This window comes from Cervus elaphus, chromosome 3 (genome assembly GCF_910594005.1).
Source record: "Cervus elaphus chromosome 3, mCerEla1.1, whole genome shotgun sequence".
In the NCBI taxonomy this organism is placed as follows: domain Eukaryota; kingdom Metazoa; phylum Chordata; class Mammalia; order Artiodactyla; family Cervidae; genus Cervus; species Cervus elaphus.
In genome coordinates, this window is record NC_057817.1 from 23,676,027 (window position 1) to 23,694,528 (window position 18,502).

Sequence of the window (18,502 nt, forward strand, 5' to 3'; positions counted from 1 at the left end):
TGCAACTGAGTCACTTTATAAAGCACTCATATGTGCTTACAAAACCTCCAGTTGTACCTCCAAATAACAGGTTTAAAATGGAGTTCTATAGTTAAATCCTTTGCGGTAATTCTAGAGCCCTGACTGCAGCCTCATCCGACTTTCCCAGCAGCCACTGACACGTCTGCCATGCCTCTCCCCGACTCCACGGCCTCAGTCTTCGAACTGTGCTTTTGAACGCTGTACAGGTCCTCTTCTCAGGTCACTGTTAAGGTGGCCTCATGTCGCAGGGCGCAGGGTACAGAGCAGAGGGCAACCAGGCAGGACACGGGGCCTGTGGACTTGCCCTCACCAGCCAGGGTAGAGCAGAGAGTGCTGTCTGCACAGAGGTTTGTTGGAGGTGATGGCTTTTTTCGGTAACAAGTCAGAAACACGTAGCCATTAGAGAAGGTGAGTTGGAAACTTGACTTGGATAACCTTTGATTTTAAGAATGTCACTGGAAAAGTATACGTTAAGTTGCATATTGTGCTCAGCAAGGGGCTGAAGTTTGTACAGGAAGGACACAGAAGCAGGAGACGTGGTCTCTGCCCATGAGGAGCTTGAGAGACAGTGATGTCATATAAGAAACAAGCTGAATGGAAGGGTTTAAGGTTTAAGCCCAGAGCAGCCACGGTTAACCACGAGTGCGGGAAGACGAGATAGTGGTAGAGAAGGGGAATCACCACGCACATTTCCTTCATGTCGTGCCCACAGAGTTGGAGGGTGGAGGGGAGGTGGGGGGTAGGTGGGCAGATGGGGGTGGGTGGGTACTGGAGGTGTTCATCCCTTCAAATGGATTTTCATCATGGTAGATGGGTTTGTCAACAAATGGTATTTCTTTTGAAACAGGTGAGTTTTAACTTCACCAAGAATGGGATTAAAGGATTGCATGAAAGAGACAGGCTCTATGTAAGGGAGAACAGTTGTCAGTATAAAAGGAGTTAGATGCCTGCATAGGACTTTTTTTTTTTTAAAAGAATGGACATTTTTCTGTCCCAGTATCTGGTGGTTCTTAACCAGGGGTAGTGCTGCCTCGCTCCAGGGTGTGTGGACACGTGTGCTCAGGCTGGGATGGGGATGTGACTGACATGTAGTAGGTATAAGCCAGGGGTGCTCCAGAGCCTGCTGTGCAGTGAAGACGGCCCCGCACGATGGATCGTCCTGCCTGAGATGCCACTCACTCACGTGTTGAGAAACACTGGACTTCCCAAACTTCAGTCATTTCTGTCCTACTTGTACAATTCCTGCCTTATTTTTGAATCACCTATATTGCTAATTTAATGCTTTTATTTAAATCTACTTTTTATTTTTAAAACTTACGTTTTTGTTTTTTTTTTCCGGTCTGTTTACTTTTTGGTCATTCTACATTTGCTTTTTGATTTACTTACCTTAATCCTTGCAATCATGGCTTTGAAATGCTATTTGTACTTTTCTAACCATGTTAAGACAGACACGTGACTGTTCTGATACAGAATGTTCCCCTGTGTACCCCCAGCATCATCTTGCCCACCACCAGTGGTGTGCACATCAAGCATAGAGGAACAGTGGCCAGATGGTCACAGCGGGTTAATTTCTAGCTTGACCTGATTTGATGTAGTATGTCCTTGGGAGTTGACACTACCGCCTTAGGGCTCTCGTTTTTAATTAACCTCATTTTCAGCAGAATTCATGAGCTGGAAGAGGTTCATGAGGATGCTTTTCCAGACAGAGGTCAGATGACCCAAACAGCTGTTATCCTCTGTGTGTGTGTAAGATCTCCTTGGAAGGGCCTGATTTGCTCTTGGCTGGGCCATGCCTATGTGCCAGTTATCTTTGCTCAAGTCTGTGTCTGCAGACTGCTGACCATCTCGCAGTTATGTGGCAGTATTCACAAGGGATATGTGACCCTGAGAGTGTAGAGGAGTAGAGCAAATACTGCCCTCACTTCCACATCATTGGCTCAGAGCATATGTTGCATGAACAGTTGGACAGGAGTCAGAATGATGACAGAGTGTAGCAGAATCACAGATGTTCCCGCCCAGCACCCATTGAACTGACCCAAAAAGAGGTTCAGAATGAAAACAGAACCCAGCAAACGAGAAAACCAATCACAGCTTCATACCAAGCACTTTGAAAAGTGTCAGGCAAAGAAGGAAACCTCCCATCCTGACCCCTCAGGAGCAATGCTGGAAAAGGAAGGTGAGGGGCCAGCAGCCTGAGGGTTCCCAGTCATACAGGTCAGTTGGAAAGAAGCTGTCTGAGGAGGGTGGGCAGCCTCAGTGATGTCAGGCAACACCCTCTGCAGAGGCGGGAAGGCAACTTGAAGCAAGCTGTTGCCGCAGTTACGGGAAAGAGATCATAGAAGTGAATACACCCCAGCAGAGCAGCCTCTGGTATAACACATTTAACTGGCTTTCAAAAGACAGAGCAGACCTTCCCTGGTGGGACAGTAGTTAAGAATCCACCTTGCAATTCAGGAGGACACTGGTTCGCTCCCTAGTCTGGGAAGATTCCACATGCCTTGGAGCAACTAAGCCCATGCACTGCAACTAGTGGGCCCACGCACCCTAGGGCCCTTGACTCCCATACAAGAGAAGTCACTGCAATGAGAAGCCCATGCACCACAACTAGCCATGTACCCTGCTCACTGCAACTAGAGAAAGGTGTCGCACAGCAACAAAGACCCACCGCAGCCAAAAGAACGTTTTGGTACATATACACAGTGGGATATTGCTGCTGCTGCTGCTGCTAAGTCTCTCCAGTCATGTCCAACTCTGTGCGACCCCATAGATGGCAGCCCACCAGGCTCCTCTGTCCCTGGGATTCTCCAGGCAAGAACACTGGAGTGGGTTGCCATTTCCTTCTGCAGTGCATGAAAGTGAAAAGTGAAAGTGAAATCGCTCAGTCACGCCTGACTCTTAGTGACCCCATGGATTGTAGCCTACCAGGCTTCTCTGTCCATGGGAATTTCCAGGCAAGAGTACTGGAGTGGGGTGCCATTGCCTTCTCCAAATGGAATATTACTCAGCTATTAAAAAGAACACATTTGAATCGGTTCTAATGAGGTGGATGAAATTGGAGCCTATTATACAAAGTGAAGTAAGTCAGAAAGAAAAACACCAATATAGTATATTAACCCATATACATGGAATTTAGATTCCATGGTAACGATGACCCTACATGCAAGATGGCAAAAGAGACACAGGTATAAAGAACATACTTTTGACTCTGTGGGAGAAGGCGAGGGTGGGATGATTTGAGAGAATAGCGTTGAAACATGTATATTATCGTATGTGAAATAGATCTCCAGTCCAGGTTCAATGCATGAATCAGGGCACTCAAAGTCGGTGCAGGGGGACAACCCAGAGGGATGGGATGGGGAGGAGGTGGGAGGGGGGTTCAGGATGGGGGACACATGTACACCCATGGCTGATTCATGTCAATGTATGGCAAAAACCACCAAAATATTGTAAAGTAATTAGCCTACAATTAAAATAAATAAATTAATTAAAAGAAAGGAAAACAAAATCAGTGCACAGCATCTCCAGCAAAGGCTGGCCCTGTGGGTCCTACCTCTCCTTCATGGCAGAGCACCACATAGAAAGCCACAGCCAACCTCAGAGTGTAATCCCCTGTAAGTGAATGGACTGTCAAGGATACATCAACTTACTGTAGGTGACCAAACAGAGTTCTGAACAGAGATACCCACATCAAGTATGAATAAGATGAAGCTAAGTGTTGTGAAAACGCTGCATACAAGTGAGGAATGAAAGACAGGAACACAGCTTGCAAAAAATAAACATGCAACCAATCTGGTTTGGGAGAAAAGCGAGTCCAAGAAAACTCAATCTCACAACCATTTCATGCTGTAGAAGAGTTCAGTGTCAGTTCAGTAGAAATAAAAACTCAGTGTTATGATTAAACAAGATTCTTTTCATGTTTTATTTTTAATTGTAAAATATACAACTTGCTATCTTTTCCATTTTCAAGTGTGCAATTCAGTGGTTAAGTACATCCATGTTGTTGTGCAACAAACCTCCAGACCTTTTCATCCTGCAAGTCAGAAACTTTGTCCCCGTTAAATAGCAACTCCTCATTCGCCCCTCCCAAGACCCTGGCAACCATCATTCTTTGTGTCCCATCAGATTTGACTATTCTAAGTACCTCATGTGAGTGGAATCATGGTGTAGTTGTCTCTTTTGTGACTGATTTATTTCAGCTAGAATAATGTCCTTAAGAATCATCCATTTTGCAGCATGAGTCAAAATTTTTTTTTTCCTTTTTAAGGTTGAATAATATTCTGATGTGTAATATACCACTTTTTATTTATCTGTTTATCCCTCGATAGATACCTGAGTGGCTTCGACTTTCTAGCTGTTGTGAACAATGCTGCTATGAAAATGGATGTACAAATATCTCTTTAAATCACTGCTTTCAATTCTTTTGGGTATATAACCCAAAATTAGAATTGCTAGATCATAATTCCATGTTTAATTTTTTGAGGAACTGTTCCATAGCAGCTGCACCATTTTACATTCCCACCAAGAGCACATAAGGGTTCCAATTTTTACACATCCTCACCAGCACTTATTTTTTTTTGATAGAAGCCATCCTAATGGGTGTGCAGTGGAAAGGGATTTTTAAAGATTGAAGGGCCAAGAAAAATTGGCAGCAAAAATATGATATAAGATTTGAACCAGGGAATTCCCTGGTGGTCCAGTGGCTAAGACTCTGCGCTCCCGATACAGGGGGGCTGGATTCAAACCCTGGTCAGGGAACTAGATCCCACGTGCCACAACTAAGACTCTATGCAGCCAAATAAATAAAAATAAATATTAAAAAAAAAAAAGATTTGAACCAAAAGGAAAAAAATACAGAATAGCCCTAAGTGGTAGTCAAATGAATGGCATGGTGGAAAGGCATGAGATAATTACTGGAAGGAAGTTGAAATGATAAGAGAAAATGATAGCTGTGGAAGATAGGCAAAACCTTCCAGCATAAGGAATAGAAAAAAATAATGCAAAGATATAACTCAGAAAGCTTTTTTTGAAAAGAAGGAAGAACTAAATCTTTGGTCAGAAGGCCATGCCGCACATAGAGTGACCAAGATAAACCCTGGTCTAAAGCTTCAGTATTGCAAACTCCAGAGAGAAAAAGCAGATTATCCCAAAAGGGGGATGATGAAGTTAGTATCAGAATTCTCCATACCAGTTTTCTCTACCATAAAATATGAGCAAATTCTACAAATGTAAGAGAAATAAAATTATTTAAACAATATAAAATTATACTCATAATTTAAAATATAATATAATATGACATTGTTTTTATAAATATTGTTCTTGTTCAGCAGTGAAGGCACTAAGCAGATAGTCTTGATCTGAAAGAACTCAAGGAATATAGTAACCATGAACCTTTCTGGAAAAAAAACCACCCTATGAAGAGATTGACCAAATGAGACTCAAATCAAAATAACAGACTCAAGAGCAGAAAAGCTGTGTTAAAAAAACAATAACAACAACAAAAAACGCTGGTGAACATTCAAACCATTATAATGTAGTTTTAAGACTAGATAATGGGGGAAAATTATTATTGCAGAAGCATGTAAATGTTGTGCATCCAACAAAATAAAAATGATAGAAGCAGCAAAAATCAAGAGGTATGAGAAAAAAGAGAATATAAATACAGCATCAATGTGGAAACATGTTGTTTACCTGTTAAATTGTCTTTAATCTTTTTCTCAGCATTAAATATTTTGTGTATTTGTGTTTTTTGTTATTTGTTTTGGGTTTTTTTTTTTTAAAGCATTCAATTGTAGATCAGAAAGTCATTTAGTTTCACCTCTGCTGGTTTTCCTTGTTATATTCAAGCAAAATTAAGTAACTCTTATTGGAAAAGACCGTTATATTCTCCTTCTCATAGTATACACACATAAAGCAATGTCTGGAATGATGTTCACGAACTGTCAATAAGATGGTAGGATAGTGGAAATTTTGTTTTCTTGTTTGTACTTTTTTGTATGTTTGAGTTTTAAAATGAGCCCATATTTTTAGAAAAGCCATAAAAGTGCCAGTATTAATATAAAATATTGCTCAGTAGTATCATCATTCTACTTTGCTTCTTAGTCATTAAAAAAAAAAAAATAGCAGTCTTGACAGACACCAGAAAGAGTCCTTGGCAATATTTTTGCAACTTGTGCCTAAGCTGTTAGCAACTGCCTAGAGACCAAAGGTCCATGCCATGGAAGATATCAACTATTCTAACAGGATGCCTCTTGCCTTCTCGTTGAATTCATAAATCAAAACAGTGAGTGTGAAGTGGGATTGACCTGAATTCCTGGAATGCTGGTGACAGAAAATATAGTTCAAGGTGCTATTGTATGGAAACCTGAGCTTTCAGTCTTGGTCTAACCCATGACTGGCACCATCATTTTGGATGTTCGGAGCGTATCTCAACCTCTGCTCTTTGCTACAGTGACTGTCTTTCACTTGCCATGTTCTGTTGCCTCAGGGCCTTTGCACATGCCTTACCCATTGCATAGGGTACCCTCCTTTCTTTTCTCTTCATTGGGCTCCTTCTTCTCATGCTCAGGACTTAGCTTTTAATTTCCTTCTTCTGGAAGGCCTTCTCTGTAACTAGTGGCACCTTTTAGCACATCTGTAGTCACTCACTTGATGTTAGACTTCCTCCGCAGACTGGCCTTGGGGAGACAGGGCTCGAGTTTAGGAAGTACAATGTCAGGTTCTCTCATTGCCCATCGGCAGCACGTGCTTGCTCTCCTCTTCTGAGCTCAGCCAGGTGGTCATTCTCCTCCTGCGATCTGTGCTGCTCCGTCATGGCCTTTTAGGTTTTATTTTTTTCTTCGGGCCCTTCTTAGCTCATGCCTCTGTAGAAACTGTAACTTTTCTTGGAGGTGTTCAAGTTGGTCAGGCGAGACTAGCTGTTCTGTACAGCCAGTCACCCTCTAGCAAATTACCCTCTAGCACTGGCCATTCCTACAGGAGACGACATCACCCCTGCCCCCACAGGCCAGTTCCAGAGGGAGGAGGGCCACGAAGGCATCCTTAGATGCCTCCAGAAGCCTCAGCTTGGCCTCCCTAGTAAAGGAGATGGAGGTGAAAAATGCATGTTACAAAGCATCGTGTGTGTTAGTCGCTCAGTCGTGTCCAACTCTTTGTGACCCGATGGACTATAGCCTGCCAGTCTCCTCTGTCAATGGAATTCTCCTGGCAATAATACCGGAGTGGGTTGCCATTCCCTTCTCCAGAGGATCTTCCCAACCCAGGGATTGAACCTGGGTCCTCTGCATTGCAGGCAGATTCTTTAACATCTGAGCAATACCTGCAATGTAATCGTAAATGTATGTTTAATGCGTAAAAGACTGAAAAGAAATAGATCGAAGTATTCTGAATGGGTTTCTGATGGGATTTCAAATTATTTTTATTTTCTTGTTTTCACGTTTTCTGTAATAAACCTGTCCCTAGGTGCTAAGTGTTTCTTAAGCCCCTACATGTGGCTTTTTACTGAGCAGCCCCTGTGAAGACTAAAAGTGGGCCCCTGTCACTTGGGATGTGTCTCATCCCCCACATTTTTCATTTCTGCCTGTCCCTACCCCGTCTGATGTGTTTGGGCTTACCTAGTGGCTCAGACAGTAAAGAATCTGCCTGCAATGCAGGAGACCCAGGTTCGATCCCTGGGTTGGGAAGACCCCCTGGAGAAGGGAATGGTTACCCACTCCAGTGTTCTTGCCTGGAGAATCCCGTGGACAGAGGAGCCTGGTGGGCTATGTTCCATGGGGTCATGTAGAGTCAGACTCAATGAGCATCTAACACTTTTCTCACTTTCTGATGTGTCGGCGCCCGCTCTTCACCATGGTGTCTCTCTCCTCCCCAGATGACCAGATGACCGGAGTCCCCCCGCACGTCCTGCACAGCTCCCCGTCCGACCGGCAGATCAACCAGCTGGCCCTGAGGCTGGGCCCCGAGTGGGAGCCTCTGGTGCTGTCTCTGGGGCTCTTCCAGACAGACGTCTACCGCTGTAAGGCCAACCACCCCCACAACGTGCAGTCCCAGGTGGTGGAGGCCTTGGTGCGTTGGAGGCAGCGCTTCGGGAAGGAGGCCACCTTCCAGAGCCTAAACAGGGGCCTGCAGGCCGTGGGTGTGGACCCCTCGGTACTGCAGCACATGTTGGAATGACTGGGCCCTCGACCATGCTCGGGGCTAGTCACATGGGCTGAATCGTGACTCTTACCAGGGCAGGTAGATTGGGTTGGGGTTGTTGTTTGTCGTGGTGATTTTTAGATGAGAGGACATGATGGAATTTGCAGTGATTTTTAGATGAGAGGACATATTGGAATTTGCACTTGACGTTACTTGAAAAGCAGGATTACACAGTAGGTTTGCCAAAATGAATTGACGATTGACTTTCTAATTGCTCAAATACTGCATTTTTGGAATTGTGCAGGTTTTAATTGTGTGCTTGCCTTTTAATAGACTGGTGAGTCCTACTGGTCCCCCCCCCAAAAAAAAATACAGGTGTTCTGTATATAAATCATCCACTTTTATGTTGCCTGGGAATTACACAGTGTACTTAACTATTAATCATGATAATAATAAAAACAAATGTTGTATATAATGTAGCCCTTTCATGAGAAAGTATTGCTTGTTTTTTTCCCCCTTTCATTCTTGTATTGCCTAGATTTAGGGTGTAAAATTACGGTATTTGTGTTTTTGGAACAGAATTGATAGTAACAGTGGAATAGTTACTTGCTCTAGTCAGGATGAATAGCTCGGGCAGGGTGTCTGCATTAAAGTTAAGACACTAAAGCTCCCTGCAAAGACCAGTTCAAGTACCAGCATGCATACCTGAGCCCTTGATCTTTAAAAGATGTGCTTAAGAAAATCCCGTGCCCTTTATTTAAAGAACTGGAGGTTGGGGGACAGTGTGGTCTTTCTACTGAAGCCGTGATGATTGAAGCGTTGTGCTCCTAAGGACTATGAGTTAGTCTTCTGACTTTTTAAAATAACACATGCTATTTGTCAAATGCTTTACTGTTTTCAAGGCTTTCATACATAGGATCTCATTTGGACCTCACAAAAAGCCTGTGAAGTAGTTGAGCAAGAGTTGAGCTCCATCCCGTAGCAAGATGGAGTGATTTACTAGCGGCATCTCCTCGGACAAGTTACTTCACTTCTCTAAGCCTCAGTTTTTTCATTTGTAGAGTGAGACAATGATTGTCCTCACCTCCAAGATATTTGTGACAAGTAAAAGGATAACATCTGCCTCAGGCTCATCCAGTGCCTGGCCCATCCTCAGCTCTTGGGAAATGGTAACTGTTAATTCTCTGCTGTGGCTGAACATGGATACAGTTCTCAGATCAAGTGGAACAGTGGCTAAAGCTGAGGGTTCTGTAGGAAGTGCTGTTACCATGTTTCTGGCTGAGCTTTTAAAAGGTGATCTGCTTTTATTAATGCTACTATGGGTCCAGTAAAGAGAGTACGGACTTCCCTGGTGGTCCAGTGGCTAAGACTTATGCTCCCAATGCAGGCGGCCCAGGCTCGATCCCTGGTCAGGAAACTAGATTCCACATGCCGCAACTAAAAGTTTACATGCTGCAGGTAAAGATCAAGGATTCCTCATGCCGCAACTAAGACCCAGCATAGCTAAATAAGTAAATAATAATATTTTTTTAAAAAGAGTAACAGGTGAACATTCCCATCTGTGCTCTATCCTTTGGAATAATTGGAGACTCTTTTTCCCAATACCAACCTAATTCAGAATTTTTCAAAGGGAAAAATATTCAGAGGACAAGCATATGGAGTAGTGAGGTTGGACAGAAAGTAGGTCTTCAAAATGATGACAGTGGTGTGTTAATTACATTCTGTCAGATGTCTGGTAACCATATTCTCTTTCCTAAAAAGGATTGGTTATTTAACAGTTCAGCAGTTTGACAGTTTGATTCACTGGCCTTATCACCTCTTATTTTCCATTCTGTAGTCCAGTCATTAATTCATGATCTTGTAAAATCCTTCCACTTTTGGCCTCATCACTGCACTGAGTGACTGATTGTACTTCCACAGTATCTTCAATAACTGCTTGTCACTTTGAACTCTGGACTTGTGTTGCTGTTCCATCACCCTGGATTTGCTAACAGAGAGTTGTTTCAGCTTTTGTTCTCACCACATTTATGGATGAGTGAGTATAGCTGGGCTGGACTGCATCCAATTAGATGACGTTTTATTAGTGGATCCGATGATTAGGGGCTTCCCAGGTGGTGCTAGTGGTAAAGAACTCACTTGCCAATGCAGGGAACAGGAGAGACGTGGGTTTGATCCCTGGGTCGGGAAGATCTCCTGGAGGAGAACATGGTAACCCACTCCAGTATTCTTGCCTGGGAAATCCCATGGACAGAGGAGCCTGGCGAGATACATTCCATAAGGTCGCAAAGAGTCAGACACGACTGAAGTGACCGAGCATGCACTGATGACTAGCTGGCACCTTCCTGACATTCATCGGGCATCTGTCACACAGACACCTGTCTGCTGTCAGCTGTGAAGGACAGTTCGTTATGAAGTTGTGCATGATGGGCTGCCAGGTTATTAGGGAGTTCTGATTTGTCACCCTTAAGGAGCAGGGTGTCTCTACCATCAAAAAGCAACTGCAACTCTTTAGGCCTGCTTGTGTTCTTGCAAAAGATTTGCAAAATGGAAGAAACGAGTATCAGCTTACTGCCTAATTTTTACCTCCTGCTGAGAAGAGTGGTCTACATCACATCTGCCTACCACCCAACAGAATCTGATGGGGGTGTACCTGCAAGGTACACCCGTGTGTTTTTGTACAGAAGACTCTATGATTCCAGCAAATGCCTACCCCCCCCCAATAAAATTTTGAGTGAGTACAATGATGTAGCAGAGGATTTGTAGCTGCTGCCAAAAAATAAAGATTGAAAGCCTTACTCCACTTTGGTGGGGGGTGTACGTGTATGTGTGCACATATACACATGGATGAGTATGCCCCCTAACTTTTTAAAAACTTTAACTTCTATGAAATTTTCTCAGTATATAAATAGAACATCTTTTTTTTTTTTTTTTTGTAGCAGTGAAAAATTAGCAGTGAGCAAAAAGAAAACAATAAGCTTCTATTCCCATCTTCCGAAGAGCAGTCCTGTTTACAGCCCAGTTTTGGTCTCTGTCCTCCAGTTCCTTGGCCGTGCCTGCATATTCTTTCTATAATAAAAACAGGATTGTATCATACGTGCTGTTTCACAGCTGGCTTCTTTGATTTGGTGTATCACCATCTTTCCACGTCATTAAAGATTTTTATTTACCAGTGATTTTCAACATCCTTGGTGTTTGATGTGAACTTTCAAACCCTATGATTTTTAGCCGCATACTTGAATAAATGAAAAGACACCAGCGACTAAGGATACAGATGTCTTTTTGTTGTCAGAACATCCACCATAACCCCTCTGTTGGCTGTTCCCCCTTTAGGACCCCTTCGCTACTTGAGTAGAGCTATTGATGGCCCCCACTGTGCACTCCGATGTTCTCAAAAGGCAAAAGTTGAGCACATTCCTGTAAGTGTCCTGGGCTTTAGTCTGAGTTTTTAATCTTTCTTACAGCGTGATACGCTCTCTACGGCAGCATGTGATCCACTCAGCTCTGTGTTCTCTTCCGCCAAGAATGTGTGTTCCAGGGCACAGGAATATCGTACCTGTTGATTCACATTTGGTGCAACACCAGATTTGATCTCTGTGCAGCTGCTGATCTACCCCATCGTTTTTAGTGGTGGTGTACTTTCCAGTAGATGCCTATGCCGTGACTTGCTGACCACTTTCCTATTACTTGAGGTGGATCTGTAAGTAGTTTTTCCCTTTTTCACTATAAACAGTAATGCAAGGGAAGTCCTTGTTAAATATTTACATTCACCAGAGGTTGCAGAGACAACTGAGGCCATAGGATGAGTCTGTCTTCGTCCTTTTCTCTGGGTCAGGGGTCCCCAGCCCTGGGGTCACAGACTGATAGCCATCTGTGGCCTTTTAGAACCACCCCGCCCCCCGCCCCCCCAGCTGCACGGTAGGAGGTAAGCGGCCGGCAAGTGAGTGAGGCTTCATCTGTATTTACAGCCACTCCCCATCGTCCGTATTACTGCCTAAGCCCCACCTCCTGGCAGATCAGCAGCAGTAATAGATTCTCATAGGAGCACGGACACTGCTGTGAACTGCACATGCAAGGGATCTAGGTTGCGCTCTCCTTACAAGAACCTAATGGCTGATGATCTGATTCTGCATTATGATGAGTTGTATTAATTATTTCACTATATGTCACAATGTAATAATAATAGTAATAAAGTGCACAATAAATGTAATGTGTTCAAGTCATCCTGGAACCATCCCTCCCCCAACCCCACCCCAGTCCATGGAAATATTTTCTTCCACAAAACCAGTCTCTTGTGCCGAAATGGTTGGCGACCACTGCTCCAGGGAATTTCTCAAAAGTGGTAGTTCTGGAAAGAGACTGCCCTTATTCTCAGCGGACACTTATTGAGAAGCTCCTGTAAGCCAGTTACCCTGAGTGGGGAGGCAGAAAGGTGACCAAGAAACACACAGTCCGAGTCCTCCCAACTGTGTTTGGCCAACGAGACCGACATGGATCTCCTGTCACAGTACAAAGCAGTGAGGTCCGGGCCTGAGTAGTGGGTCTGTGGGAACACAGAGGAAAAAAGGATTCACCCTGCCTCGTTTCAGAGGTGAGAGGCATGGAGAATACTCACAATACTCACATAAGGCTCGTCTGTTTGGCAAGTAATTCTGCCTTTCTGTGCCAATTTCCTCGTATGTAATGTATGCGGTAACTGTCCTGTGCTTCACAAGGGGGCTCCCACAAGATAAAAGCTTAGAACAGTGCCTGGCACCACAGAATGCTTTTGCTGAATCATTGAGATGAATTATTTTTAGTCATCAGGGTTTTTCTAATATTCTCACCCCTCCTGGGGCCCTGAGAAGTGTGGTCAGAATCCCCCTTTCCTGCAGTGATTTGCACGTGCAAACAGGAAGTACATGGTTCTTCAGTACTTTACCAAGGCATGTGAACTGGTAGGCACACTTCAGAGTGTATTCTGAGTTGGGATGGGATTCCAGTCTAACACTCGACTCTCATTAAACGAATCCCTGCAGTCAGCAAGCTGGCAATTTATATGCACTCCCCAAGATACAGAGATAAATAAAACATAGTGCCTACCCCAGAGGACCTCAGCCTGTTGAGACCAGCATAACAGCTCGCAATTATGACACATTTGGCCAGCACAGAGGAGGGAGCAATTAAGTTGGCCACCGAGGAGGTGACACCTCAATTGAGCTTTTTGTAGGTTCTGCCCAAGTTAGTGTGTTGGTCCCTTCAAGGGAAGTTAATGCATGTGAATATCAGAATTCCACTTAATTTATTTTATATCCAGTTTAAAAAGTGGCACTTCTTGCTATGGGTCTGCAGAATGCTTCCAAGTTACTGTCTCAAGGCAAGTTAGAAACTAAGAGAGTCTTAGCTTCTTAGTTAGAAAATAAGAGGCTCTTATGGATAGACTAAGTGGCCAATACTGTCCCATTTTGTACCTGAAGACAACAGCGATGTTGAGAAGCATGTGGTTTATTTAACCACAATGGAATCAGACCGGGCTTCAGGTTTTAGGCAGCAGGCATATTTGGGGCTTCTTTGTGCCATCTCTAGCCCTAAGTTCCTCCTCTGAAAGCCCCACAGGTTAAAATTAGATGTTGCTGGCACACAAGGAATGTTTTTAATGTAATAACTGCCTGTTTACCTCTTAGAACTGTAAACAGCCTAGAACAGGGATGTCTATCTTGTTGGCATTTGCTGTTTTATAGGAAAACTGCAGTCTCACAAAGATACAGTTCAGTGAGCCAATTAAGGCTTGCCTGTTAAAATTATGCAAAATATATGGCAGTAACTATAAAAGCTGTTATTAATTCAAAGCATAGACCATGAAATCCAGGTTTCAGTGCTTACAAAGAAAAAAAAAAATGGATCAAACATCTTGGTAACACTCATGTGTTTCCATTTCATTTTCACATTGTCTCTAGCCAGTGCTGTTTTGGGTGTCAAATTACAGTCTTGATGGAGAATATTTGTGGAAAATATCCATTCTGCCCAGATGTTTATGTCCCCTCCTCCTCCAGAATTCATATGCTGAAATATTAACCCCCAGCGGTGAGGGAATTCAGACATGGGGCCTTGGGGAGGTAACGAGGTCGTAGGGTAGAGTCCTCAAGGAGTGACCCCACTGACCTCCCTGGCCCCTTCCGGCATGCGAGGACACAGCAAGAAGGCTCCAGCCATGTACCAGGGAAGGGCCGTGCTGCTGCCTTGATCTTGCACTTCCCAGCCTCAAGAACCTTACCTTGAGCAGTAAATTCTTATTGTTTATAAGCTATCCAGTCTGTAGTGTTTTGTTATATTAACCCTAACAGACAATATCAAATGGGCTGGATTTAATCATATAACCTCCCTCTTGTCTGCTTCTAGGAAATGAATTGATTTAGTCAGACTTTGCTGATACCAAACGCCTTGGCATGACTTATTGGCTCATGGCTGATCCCAGGAGAAGACTGAGTGCCTACAAATGAAGTAAGTAAGCCTATTCATAAACTGGTGGTAAACTTGGTACTCCTGGGCATGTCAGAACCAGTGATGAGGGAGAGCTGTCTAGATAATAGTTCTTCAAAGGACCAGAGTATCTGTAATAGGTAATGGTTCTTATCCATTCAGGTGGCATGGATCCTTAAAGAATGTGAGAAGACTGTGGAATCATTCTTTAGAAAATTGCACATGCATGCGTGTATACACACACGTGCACATGTGCACACACACACACACACATACACACACACAACATTTGGTGTATAATTTTTAGAGGATTCCCAGTATACCTGAATCTAATTTACTCATCCCAAGAATCCTGAGTCTGTAGGTTATAAATGGGCCCTTGGCACCAGACTTCATTAGCATCTGAGCCCAACTGATCATTTTTTTCGGCTTTGTTAGGGTATTTGGAGGGCTTGTGTCTAACAGAATGGAACTATGTGTTTCTCTGGGGTTGCCCTAGAATGTAAATGCTGGTGCGTGCGTGCTCAGTTGCTTCATCTGTGTCCAACTCTTTGCGACCCCATGGACTGTAGCATGCCCGGCTCCTCTGTGCCTAGGTTCCTCCAGGCAGGAATGCCAGAGTGGGTTGCCATGCCCTCCTCCAGGGGATCTTCTCGACCCAGGGATCAAACCTGCATCTCCTGCATTGTGGGCAGATTCTTTACCCACTGAGCCACCAGGGAAGCCCTGTAAACTCTAGTAGGAAGGATTAACAAAGGTATGGAATAAAGCTGAAGCCATTTATCTAAACTCTAATGTTTATACAGCTGACCACAGATCTTCTGCCCAATGGGAGGGCAGGCTGGTGGACCTCTTGTATCCGTACCTTGGAAAGGTAAGAGCATGCAGACATGAAATGTATGACTGTCTCTAGCTTCTAGGAACATCCTGCCACCGTCTCATTTCTTTAGAACCAGGGATCCTAGACAGGGAAAGACAGAATTTTGTTCCCAGCAGAGAGGAGATAGTTAATTTCAGGAAGAAATTATATAGAGCCACATCTACTTTATATACTAGGAAATTATTTCCAACAGTATCTTTTTGTCCAGCCATCTGCTTGAAACAACTTTCTATCAGCCTCTGGAAGTAGTAATTATTTGCTTCTCTGAAACTGAGCCCCATGCTGGCTTTCTGCTAAGGGAGTAGACCATTTGGTTGTCTGTGGTCTATTGTCAAGAATTATTTTGACACTTAACTATTGTTAGCTGCTGATTTTCCAACGGATACCATCTTTGAGGCTAAAAATAAATCTTCCCACCACAAGTCCCCTCTCTATGAAGTGTGAAAGACAATATGCACCAGTCAATTATGGATATAATTTTGCAATAGGGAGAACACTTATTAATGAGGAATGTCTCAGAGAAAAGAGGCGTGAGTTTTTATAGAGGCTAAGAGGACTTGCCTTGGACTTGTGGGACTCCTGATACAGGGTGGAGGTGGGTCTTATGTCAGAATATGGGAAGGCTGGGTTGTCCTTTGTGTTTCTTGGAACACAAAGAGTGGGTATTTCTTAACCATCACTACTTTCAGAGAGCACAGGGCTAAGATAAACCCCATCATTGTCAAAAGTCGCATCTTTTTCGACTTTTAAGAACCTAAAGCAAATCTGAAAGAAACAAAAATGTTTTTGTAAGGTTTAGGTATGAGATAAAATCAGAATTCTGGCATCTCAATTGCCTGTTCTAGAAAAGACACTTCATTGAGGTTTTGATTTGCATTTCTCTGATAATGAGTGATGTCGAGCATCTTTTCATGTGTTTGTTAGCCATCTGTATGTCTTCTTTGGAGAAATGTCTGTTTAGATCTTTGGCCCATTTTTTGATTGAGTCATTTATTTTTCTGGAATTGAGCTGCAGGAGTTGCTTGTATATTTTTGAGATTAATCCTTTGTCTGTTTCTTCATTTGCTATTATTTTCTCCCATTCTGAAAGCAATAAATGCTGGAGAGGGTGTGGAGAAAAGGGAACCCTCTTACACTGTTGGTGGTAATGCAAACTAGTATAGCCACTATGGAGAACAGTGTGGAGATTCCTTAAAAAACTGGAAATAGAACTGCCATATGACCCAGCAATCCCACTGCTGGGCATACACACTGAGGAAACCAGATCTGAAAGAGACACGTGCACCCCAGTGTTCATCGCATCACTGTTTATAACAGCCAGGACATGGAAGCAACCTAGATGCCCATCAGCAGAAGAATGGATAAGGAAGCTGTGGTACATATACACCATGCAATATTACTCAGCCATTAAAAAGAATTCATTTGAATCAGTTCTAATGAGATGGATGAAACTGGAGCCCATTATACAGAGTGAAGTAAGCCAGAATGATAAACACCAATACAGTATACTAACGCATATATATGGAATTTAAAAAGATGGTAACAATAACCCTATATGCAAAACAGAAAAAGAGACACAGATGTACAGAACAGACTTTTAGACTCGGTGGGAGAAGGCGAGGGTGGGATGTTCTGAGAGAACAGCATTGAAACAAGCATACTATCAAGGGTGAAACAGATCACCAGCCCAGGTTGGATGCATGAGACAAGTGCTCAGGGCTGGTGCACTGGGAAGACCCAGAGGGATGGGATGGAGAGGGAAGTGGGCGGGGGGGGGATTGGGATGGGGAAGACATGTAAATCCATGGCTGACTCATGTCAATGTATAGCAAAACCCACTACGATATTGTAAAGTAATTAACCTCCAAATAATAAAAACAAATGAAAAAAAATTAAAAAAATAAAATAAAATTCAATGAGAAAAAATAAAGAAAGAAAGAAGAACTGGTTAAGAAAAAAAAAAGAAAAGAAAAGACACTTAAGCTACTCCTCCTTTAACTCGAGTAAAGAATACCAAATAACCTACATGACCACAGCTTAACAGAAGAAAAGGAATTGAAGCTACCATGGCTTTCTTAGAAACCTGGAGAACCTATGGAATAATTTTCAGCTTGGGCCAAAGATGGGAACTCTGTCAGAAGTTCATTCAACATGTATATTTTTGAGCACCTGTTATGTGCTAGGCATGGCTGTAGATACAAGGGGTACAATAGTCAACACAACATTCCAAAATTTCTTCCCTTGTAGAGATCCCTGCTATGGAAAAAACCAAGCAACAGAGAGACTGGGAGAGCCGGGGGATGGAGCCTAAGGTGACATGAGTAAAAACCTGGAGGAGATGAGGACAATAGCCATGCTGAGGTCCAAGAGAACATTTTGGATGAGGCGAAGAGTAAAATGTGAAGGCTTTAGATGGACGCTTGCCAAACACTTTTAAAAAATAACAAATGGATCAGAGTGGCCTAGAGCGCAGTGGGCAAGAGGGCACGTAGTAGGGGCTGAGGTCAGAGAGCCATGGGAAGCAGAGAGGGCGGGGTCTGACGGGCCACTGTGATGACTCCGGGTAGGATGGGCAGCTGCTGGCTGGGTTACAGCAGAATCAATCGCTCTCCCTCTCGCTGATGTCTTAAGAGGGCTGGAGCAGGGAAATAGTGAGAAGGCTCTTACACTAATCATGAGAAGTTGGGGTCTCGGATCAAGACAGTCATAGCAAAGTGCACTGGGCGTGTGGTACCCTGCTCAGCTCCCCTTCAGAAATGACGTATTTATTCCTCCAGCAGCTGGGAGGCCTCCAACTAATGGCCTTCGCCTGTCATTCCTCTTGAAGAGTTGCCTCCTCTGAGGAGAGCTGCTTTATCCAGTGGCCTCTGGCCTTCCTGAGGTAGCCTGTGTCCAGTGACATGTGGGTAGAGGGTCTGAAGACCTGGCTCCTCACCTCAGTTCAGCACGGCTCCCAAGGGCTGTCCCAGCTCAGAGCTCCGCGTGGAGTCAGCTCAGGCCTTCTCTGTGACA

The 18,502-nt window shown here is 43.7% G+C and overlaps 1 protein-coding gene across 1 annotated transcript in view; it reads left to right on the plus strand.

Annotated features, from left to right (window-relative positions):
- The window catches only part of CRADD (CASP2 and RIPK1 domain containing adaptor with death domain), a 177,713-nt gene extending 169,068 nt beyond the window's left edge, over positions 1 to 8,645 (plus strand). Inside the window, exon 3 of the mRNA XM_043881318.1 lies at positions 7,889 to 8,645. Within this exon, the coding sequence (XP_043737253.1) occupies positions 7,889 to 8,190 (302 nt within the window). The 3' untranslated portion in view covers positions 8,191 to 8,645. The remainder of the gene's footprint in view (positions 1 to 7,888) is intronic.
- The last annotated feature ends 9,857 nt before the right edge of the window (positions 8,646 to 18,502 follow it).